This window comes from Pseudochaenichthys georgianus, chromosome 11, assembly GCF_902827115.2.
Source record: "Pseudochaenichthys georgianus chromosome 11, fPseGeo1.2, whole genome shotgun sequence".
In the NCBI taxonomy this organism is placed as follows: Eukaryota; Metazoa; Chordata; class Actinopteri; order Perciformes; family Channichthyidae; genus Pseudochaenichthys; species Pseudochaenichthys georgianus.
Window position 1 is genome coordinate 7,483,251 of NC_047513.1, and position 9,907 is coordinate 7,493,157.

The following is a 9,907-nucleotide window of genomic DNA, read 5'->3' on the forward strand; positions in this document are numbered from 1 at the left end:
GTCTGGTCGTGGACCCTACGGCTCACAGTCCAAGACCCTACTGACTGAGCCACTGCCGGCCCTATAATATATTGTTCAAATATAGCATAATAGGTGAGCTTTAAACCAAAAAGTGTGTTGGATTCGACAAAGGGAGAAGAAAAGTGCAGAAAGTGCAATTTCATCTCAGTGTTTTGAGATACATTTTTGCACAGAGTTTCCCCTCCTCTCTAACAGCCTGATGTGTAGTACTTGTTTTTGGTTGTATGAGAATAAGTTTGAACTACAGTTTTTGGGCGTCTGCATGGAAAACAGAACCAGTCCAGCCATGGATATTGATTTCCTTGTAATGGACCAGTGGCTGGGAAAAACAGCTTAAATTAGATTCACAGTGACGAGGCAACCATGTATGAAATCGGACGTGTCTCATTGATCCCTGCAACGAAAAAAGGAACATTGATTAAACACGTACAAACGCAGCATGGAGGCTTGATGGGAGTCTGTCAGGAATAGCTGCTTTAAAGCAAAGGGTAGCTTACAAATACAGGACAAACGGAAGCAAGATAATACTTTATTCATACTGTAGTTATATCTGACAGATAAGAAGACGTACAAATGGAGGCTGAACAATAACAGAGTTAAGTTCTTAACTATAGTCATACAAAAAGGAGGCCAATCTGTATTCTTGTGTTGTTGAACATCTGTGGATTTGCCATCTGCCGTTCTGTGTCAGAGCAAACGCACAGTGGGACCAGCCTGAATCAATTGGTCAATTGATCGTAAATATGTCTGCAATAAATCTGATTATTTACAAATGTAAGTCATTCTTTAAACAGAAGTGTCATCTTAAAGGGACAATTCCTCCCACAATCAAAAAGTTTAAAAAAATGTCCTTCCTGTAGTGCTGTTTCTTAACCTAAATTGGTTAATTTTTAATCCGAGAGTGTTGGAGATATCAGTCTGATGTAAACATGAATGGCGTCCTCTGCTGAGCTTTATCTCAGGTGAGCTGCAGTAAAGGAGCCCTTAGCTAAATGGACTGCATTTATATAGCGCTTTATCCAGTCTTAACGAAGTCCTCATTTACTCATTCATCACAACCCATACAGACTGTATACAAGGTTCCACCTGCTCAGAGAAACTAACATTCACACACTGTTGGCCAATCGGAGAAATGTAGGGTTAGGTATCTTGCCCAAGGAGAAATCAACATGTTGATTGCAGGACCTGGGATCGGAATAGTTCAATTTATGTTCTGCTCACATCAAAATCTGTGGATAATCTTAAATGATCAGGTCATGATTACTGATTTAGTTTAATTATATTGGAAAGCCACCAAGAAGGACATCGAGTTTGACCTATTAAACAGTAATGTGTGACCCAGCCCAGGTCAAACCACCTGTGAGCTTCACTGCTCATTGCTGTCTGGTGCAAGTACGGGATATCTAGCATTTAACCAATATTTCTATATAACGCTTCTAAAACCTCTCCTTTATGTATTTCATAATCCACATTTAAGGCTCTCAGATGAAGATTCCCATCCCTGTGCATCCTGTTCTGTCCTATCTGCATTCCAACAAGTTCAGGGACACAAACCCCTTCAGCTCACAGGAACTGGCAGTCACTCCATTCGTTCTGCTGCGAGGGACATGGCAACAGAGCATCACAACAGTATCGATTGAATTGTCTCTGACAGGCTATAAGTTGGCAGGGATCATTTGCTTTTGTCCAGTGGCGGCTGTTTGCCAGTTGTGTCCTTTGTTTAGAAGAGGATGCAGAAGATAGAAGATGTACTCGTAGGATTGTGTTCAGCGTCATTAAGCCTTCGTTACATTTCATATCCAAGATGATAGGTAAGGGAATTAATACTATTCTAATATCTTTGATGTTGTTAAATGTTGATTAAATGTTGGTTGGTGAAAAAAGGGGCATATTAGAACATAGCAGGTTCATTTTTGGAAATATCTATCAAAGAGAACTTTCTAATCCCTGAGATTTTTCCAGAAGGTCCAATCTTTTATATTTTATTAGATTATATTTGAAGATGTATGATAGAGTAGATCCAACCTTGGCCATCGTAGTATCTTGATCAAAATTCGTAAAAAAAATAAAATACATTGTTATTTATAGAGCAATCAGACTTTTTTAACACCCAAATATCAACATTGTTATTGGCCCCAACATTTAAGTAATGGTTAATAATAATATTAATAATAATAATGGTTAATAAACCTAATGATTCACCTTAATGAAGTCAATTATTCCCATTATTCACAAAATACTAAATTACACTATTGTATACCTTCTACTACACTCTATAACAAAGTGTGTTAGTTTGTTATATTAACCACAAATCTAGGGTTTGGCTTCAAGATAGTTGGCCTATGATGTGTCTTTACAAAAAACATTATCACTTTCTGATTTAAAAAAACCCAGTTAGCCATAATCTCCCCCAAAAATCCATTATCTATTAGGCTTTACCTTGTTTGTTTTTTACAGAACTGCTAATATAAAAAATGGGAGACTGGAACTTCCTCGGGGGGATTTTGGAGGAGGTGCACATCCACTCCACCATGGTCGGCAAGATCTGGCTGACCATCCTCTTCATATTCCGGATGTTGGTGCTGGGCGTGGCAGCGGAGGACGTGTGGAACGACGAGCAGTCGGACTTCATCTGCAACACGGACCAACCTGGCTGTCGAAACGTCTGCTACGACCAGGCCTTCCCCATTTCCCTCATCCGCTACTGGGTGCTGCAGGTCATCTTTGTGTCTTCCCCCTCCCTGGTGTACATGGGCCACGCCATCTACCAGCTGCGGGCTCTGGAGAAGGAGCGCCATTGCAAGAAGGTGGCTCTCCGCCGGGAGCTGGAGGCGGTGGACGTGGAGCTGGTGGAGGTGCGGAGGAGGATGGAGAAGGAGATGAAGCAGCTGGAGCAGGGGAAGCTCAACAAAGCTCCGCTGAGAGGCTCTCTGCTGTGCACCTACCTGGTCCACATTATGACCCGCTCCGTGGTGGAGGTCAGCTTCATGGTGGTGCAGTACTTCCTGTACGGAAACCGCCTGAAGCCTCTGTTCAAGTGTGAGAGGGAGCCATGCCCGAATGTGGTGGACTGCTTCGTGTCCAGGCCCACCGAGAAAACCGTGTTCATGATCTTCATGCAGAGCATCGCCTGCATCTCCCTCTTCCTCAGCATTCTGGAGATCATGCACCTGGGATTCAAGAAGCTCAAGAAGGGCATCCTGTCCTACTACCCTCATCTGAAAGACGACATGGACGATTATTACGTCGACAAGTCAAAGAAGAACTCTGTCGTGCATCAGGTTTGCATTGGCACATCTGCGGGTCGCAAGAGTGCCATCCCCACGGCACCATGCGGGTACACGTTGCTGTTGGAGAAGCAGGGCAACGGACCCACCTACCCTCTCCTGAACGCCTCCTCTGCCTTCGTCCCAATAAGAGGGGTCCCGGTTGCAAAGCCGGACGGTCACAAGGACGGCAAGGAGGGGGTGCCGAGCCCCACGGAGCAAAACAGCAACTCCAACAACACGAGCAGCGAGACGCGTTCCCCTCCTGCAGACAAACAGGAAGAGCCAGAGGAACCCAACCACAGGGACATGGAGTGTGCCGCCTCTGAGTACCCCACCCTCCCCGTAGCGGACCCCTCGTCATGCGCAGCGCTGTCAGGCATTGTGAGGAAGTCTCGGAGGGTCAGTCCACCGTGGAACTGCTCCACTCTGGTGGAGGGGAACGGCTCGGACAGTGACTCCTACCACGAGAACAACAGCAGCGTGAAGCTCCGCAGCAGCTGCGTGGGACCCCGAGCCAGGGTCCTCTCTAAATCCGACATTAAGAGGCCGAGCAGGTCTCAGAGCCCGGACTCTGCGGGGGAGCTGAGCTCAGTGTCCCGACACAGCAGGGAGAGTAACAGCCCCCCCGCCTCCTCTCCAAACCGCAGAGTGTCAGCGGCCAGCAGTGGCAGCAGCAGAAGAGCTCCAACTGATCTGCAAATATAAACCGTTGGCTCCGACATGGCGACACAAACTCTCAATAAGCCATGTGTGGATGCAAGTTGTTTGAACACTATATTCCTGCACTTCACACAAAAACACACAAGATGTCGTTTTTTGCCACTAGATATCTCTCAATAAAAAATGTGACGAATTTGGTTGTGAAGTATCGATGGATCCTTGGAGTTGTTGTCTTCGCCAACATTACAGTGATTGCAGTCAGCTCCTCACGGACAGGATTCGGCTTTTTTTCATCGTTCAGGAGGGGTTCACTGGAAGCCGAATGATCCGCAGAGCTTTCCTATTGTTCAAAACAAACGGACCCACTGAGAAAAACCAATGAAAAGACTTAATAAAGCAGTCTTACATTGAATCTGTGTGGTTTCTACAGTCGGTTAGATGAACGTATTGGCTAACATTAGCTCAGTTTGTTTGACGTAAGGTTCAGACGTCCACTGATTAACATCCTTTATCCAATTCAAATACAGAGTTGAAAGGAGCAGATCTACAACGTGTATTGTAAAAATTATGCTTCAACTGGATAAAAAGTATATTTATGACAGCTTCTGAAAAAAACAATGACGCATGCAAAAATCGGATTGCGACGCCATTACAGATGCGGCAAACAGACCGTTACCTTGGAAAAAAACGATTTCTCAAGGTTTCAACATTTTTTGAAAGATAATTTAAGTACACAACTAAACATTTTCATTTGGGAATGTTATGTATTATACCCCTGAGAGACATTTAACAAGCGGAAAAAAGCCTTTGTTGCCCATTTAGGAGATTGCAGTTATTAGACCAATGAAAAGCCTTTACATTTTGGGTCAGATTACAATGGAATGTTTTGTTTTGTTACTTCAACACGTCTGTTAGAGATATTAAATACACATTTAATGATTTGATTATGCGCAGCAGCTCAGTCTGAATGATTAGAGGGCAGTGGAAAACTGAAGCACAAATCTATAAATTGTTTCAGGTCACAATGTGCCGTTACACAACGGGATACTTTTAAAATCGTTAAGGAACGTTCAACAAAATGTCACAATGAAGTGCTAAATATATTTGTAGTGACAATGATAAAAAATGCATCATTTATCAGACTTTAATTTCCCTTCACACAAACTGCGACCTCTGAGTTATATATTTTGTATGACCCCTTTTTTCTTAGCAAAGCATTCTAATATCATTAACATATTAAAAAAATTAAATGACCTTCCAAAAGAGTATTGTCTTTTTAATATGTATTTATTTCAGATTAATGGATGTGTGATGTAAGCAGAATCATTTGGTTGTAAATAGAGATACTGTATGAATTCAAGGGAATGGCTGATATCATATTCTGTAAAAGAAACATTTTTATTTATGACAAAGGATAGGTTGCTTCTTGTTATATGACAAACAACAGCAGTGAAGTTATATCCATGGGTCATCCATTATTATTTAATAAACATTTACACATTCTTCAAAAAGAATGCTTAACGTTTTCTTCTATTTTGTACATGACAAAGCCCCTCCAGCTACTCTGCTGCTCTCTCTTCTGGCGATGGTTCGTACTGCATCAGCTGGAAATGAGATTAAGGCAGGTGTTAGAGTAAACTAAGGCAGGGGTTAGAGTACACTAAAGCAGGGGTTCCCAACCCCCGGTCCGCGGACCGGTACCGGGCCGTGGAGGTGTTACTGCACTGCGCTGTGAGTTTATCGTAATATTTGCAGAATTATAAATATATACAAATATTTTATCATAATATTTTTTTCAAAAAGTGTTTAATGTTCGCACCTATACCAGTCATATTATTTCATCCAGTAGCCTAGTTAAACTTTCACCAGAAAACAGTTGAAAATGGCTTTTATGATGTTCCGAGGGATTCGGCGGGTGCCTCGTCTCAGCCTCTCGTGCGCACGAGAAAGTTACCGGTGCGCCAAGTAGGAAGAGGAGCGCACAGGAGACAACCGTTTAATTGCAGACTGTTATGTTTATGTGGGGAAATGGCAGTGCATACATTATTTGAGATATATTTCAAACTCGGACTTCATTTTAAGGACATGTCAGCCAGGGGTGTAGAGCTATATGTTTATTTTATTAGCTTTTCTTTTTAATGACTGATTTTAAATGCCATTTTCTTAATGTCTTTCATTTTTTTGTAAAGCACTTTGAATTGCCTTGTGTTGAAAAGTGCTATATAAATAAACTTGCCTTGCCTTTGTTTAAGCACCGGATTGGCAAAACAGGAGAGTACACCAGTCTGCCTTGATCTATGAATTCATGTCCGGGTCTCTCACGGTATCTGCTGCCCGCAGCTGTTTTATAGAAGGAACACCTCCTTCGCTTCATGAAATGGCTGCAGCATCAGGAGGCAGCGGGACGTGTAACTCCGCCTCTGAGAAGTGCAGCACCAGCGCGCCGAGAGCTGTGCCTTTTTACGCACCGCCTTCGCTGTGTTTACCTTCATCATAAAAGCGAGTGACTGCAGGCTGCTACGTGTTAACCACACACACACGTCTACACACAACGAACTGCCCGATTACTCCCCCTTTTATTAGTTTTATGAAGGAGATGTCCAGTCACCAAGGCGTGTGTGTGTGTGTGTGTGTGTGTGTGTGTGTGTGTGTGTGTGTGTGTGTGTGTGCGCGTGTGCGCGCGCGCTCTGCGTGTGTGTGTCCGACACCGGCATTTGTTTTCAAATGACCATGAACAGTAATTTACACACATCTGGCTAACTCCATAGGTAGCCTATATGCGGGTGTTCCCAAAATAAATTAGTTTAATCTTAATCTCGATGTAGTGCTAAATGCTGTCGGACGTGCACCGGAACGAACGACACCATCATAATATCTTCTGAAAACAAATGCCAGTGTCACACACACACACACACACACACACACACACACACACACACACACACACACACACACAACACACACACCACACACACACACACACACACACACACACACACACACACACACACACACACACACACACACACACACACACACACACACACACACACACACACACACACACACACACACACACACACCTCCTTCATAATGCGCCTTCTCCTCGTTTTCCCAGCATTCACTGGATTATCCGTAAATCATACAAACAACACCAAAATGTTGATGTATCTGTTTTCCCGTTTTGGTTTAAAAACTGAATAACGTCGGTTTTTTGGTTTTCCGAAAAACTAAAACACGACACCGGTTCTTTTTTAAACGTTGTTAATATGTTTTGGATGCATATTGTTCTAGTATTTGTTCAGGCTGTTACATACAATTAGCCTCTGTTGCTACCTGCTGGTGGTGAGTAAATATTCAAATCAGTTCAAATTTTCTTCTGATGTATCTGCCGGTCCTTGGCACATTAAAGCTTGGGAACCCCTGCACTAAGGCACAAGCAGCTCTGGTTATTTTTTGATTTAGACTTGCATCTCACCCTGTTTCTCAGCTCTTTATTCTCCCCCATGAGAAGGTTGCATTTCTGTTGTAGGTCAGCCAGCTCCATGCGAAGAGTCTCAACATCGGCCGGCTCTGGACTGGCCGCTCCGAGGTGAAGCTTTATGAAGCTGTGCAGCTGGTTAAGGTCAACGTGCGCACTCTGTAAAGCCATTATGTGAAGACAAATTATGATTTCTGCGCGATCAACGCAACTAACTAAGGTACATTAACCTACAGCATGGTGCTGAACTGCAGTCTTGCTGGGTTCAATGATCTAGCAGTGGTTTCACACTTTCGATTTCTATACATAAAGAAAATCAATGTTTATCTGATTCCCAATGACACAGTTATCTGACAAAGGCCGCCTAAATTAGAGATTTTTAAAACCAGCTGAATGGCTATTTATCTCACTAGCTGTATTGACATTTTAAGGGAAATACTGGGCTTTATAACGACTCGCTGATATCTTCCACAGCAATTGTCCAGTCAGCCTAATACCTTAGACCAGGCTTGTGTCAAAAAATCTCTAAGCACATTGTAAACTAAATTGATGTTTGTTTAATCATTGAGTGACGTGCCATAAAAAATGTCTTGTTAGGAAATGTATGCTCTCAAGAAGATTTCCCATTGCATTTAGGCTCAAGTACAATAGGGACCAAATATCTCAGCTTTACATGAATTATAGACTTGGTATTCTTATTCAATACATTTGTGTTCAATGTACCACGTCCATAGGTGAAGAGACTGAAATGCTATGTTTCTCTTAACATTATTTTCTTAAAATACACACTGTATCCCTTTGTGTATTGGGGTTGGGCAGGGTAATCAATTTTGATATACCAACACTTGTTTTTAAGTTGTGATTAGTAGATTTACAGCTTCCTTTGGAACCACAGTTTTCGTCCTAGGAGGCTGGAATTTGGCACGCGGGACAAGTGATGTGAGGTACAGTGTGAATGGGTGTGTGCACTGAGGGTTGCTGCTAGTGTAAATTAGGCGTGTAAACCCTAATGGCTCTGTAAAGCTGCACACATGAGAAAAGGATACTCCAGTGCATTGTCAGGTTTGTCGGCCTCTTCATAAAGTGCCACTAATACTGCAAAAAGAGAAACAAGACAGTGATGAAGCAGCACAACAGAGATATCATGTCACTTGATGGATCGGCGCAACAACATGCACTGATTGCAAATGTACAGGAGACAGTGGATGGTTGGAAACACTTCTTGGACCAGTGTCTACTTCAGTATTCCTTGTGTGGGAGCTACAATTAGCAATGTTACCTGTCTTACCAAATCAATCAAATAATGACTAAAGTGTGCCATTGTTGTAACCCGCCCCATTACAGGGGTAAACTTTCAAATTAAGGATTAAGAATAAAGAAAAGTGATGAGACCACACCACAAATTCCCCAAGAATACAAAGTATTCACTCCTCACTTTTGCCTTCCTTTAAGAATGACATCCATATCCACATTATTGAGCTGTTTCTGAAACTTTTTTTGTATAACTTAGTCCTAAACGAAGAGCTCTGTTTGTATTTGCCCGTAACAAATAAACCTGGTGCTGACATTTAAAAAAAACTTTAGAATAATAAAGTATAGGGCTACTTTATGTCTATATACCCCATAGCGTATGTTAATATAACTGTTTACCTAAAATATATTCTAATCTAATATGAATTACATAATTTAAAATCCATCTATATGAGCACTTAGTTTAAATATAAATGTGGTCTTAAACATCAGTTTCAAAGCTGAAAAGCAGTGTTTTGGTCGTAAATAGGCACCATTTTTCACACAGCTTTGACATTTCCCATGCAGGATGGACCCTCTTGGTCAAAGGTTTTATAACCATCCCTTTGTCCCCTGAATGCTACAATACTGGATCTGAATAGCTTTTATACCCACCGCTTGTTATACTGTCAAGGACACCGGATTTTTCAAGATATCTTCTAAACTGTTCTCTCTTCGATTCCGGGGCCTGAAACACAAGATTCATATTTGACTATCACAAACTCTTTGACTCACTGAAGGTTAATAGCACACGTCTGACTGGTTTATCCATTAAGAAAACAATTGTGGATACATAACTTCCAGACTCCGGTTGAGGGCAGTTAACTGCTTCACCATGCTAACTAGTTAGCACATTCTTCACACGAGCAACTACAGCATTTATTTAGCGAGCAGAAACAAATACCAGCTATAGAAAGAAACCGGATGCTTACTCTGTAGTGGGCCATGGGTGCGAGGATAGCTGCGTATTTTACAGATGTCTAAAAATGGGCGACAGGTGTATAACTCTAAGCTGCTGTATGTTTGTGAGTTTACAACATACAGGAGGTGGGTTCGTTGCCATAACAACACATTAAAACGGCTGCCGAAAACACGTTTTTCATTGACTTGTTTTGTAGATACACTTTTTGTTGGAATAAATTAAACTGTCCACCTGTTAAAATACGTTTAAATATTTATGTTTTTC

General features: G+C 42.1%; 2 protein-coding genes across 2 annotated transcripts; one reads left to right on the forward strand and one right to left on the reverse strand.

Moving 5' to 3' along the window:
- The first annotated feature begins 2,114 nt into the window (after positions 1 to 2,114).
- Positions 2,115 to 5,237, forward strand: LOC117454856 (gap junction alpha-9 protein-like). The gene has a single exon (XM_034094120.2). The coding sequence runs from the start codon at positions 2,496 to 2,498 to the stop codon at positions 3,993 to 3,995; it is 1,500 nt and encodes a 499-aa protein (XP_033950011.1). The 5' UTR covers positions 2,115 to 2,495; the 3' UTR covers positions 3,996 to 5,237.
- A 92-nt stretch (positions 5,238 to 5,329) lies between these two features.
- Positions 5,330 to 9,890, reverse strand: mycbp (MYC binding protein). Its single transcript, XM_034094121.2, has 5 exons — positions 9,654 to 9,890; positions 9,337 to 9,409; positions 8,478 to 8,526; positions 7,429 to 7,558; positions 5,330 to 5,554 (listed from the first exon to the last, which is right to left on the reverse strand). Exons 1-5 carry the CDS (start codon positions 9,666 to 9,668, stop codon positions 5,510 to 5,512), a joined length of 312 nt encoding a protein of 103 aa, XP_033950012.1. The 5' UTR covers positions 9,669 to 9,890; the 3' UTR covers positions 5,330 to 5,509.
- Positions 9,891 to 9,907: the final 17 nt, after the last annotated feature.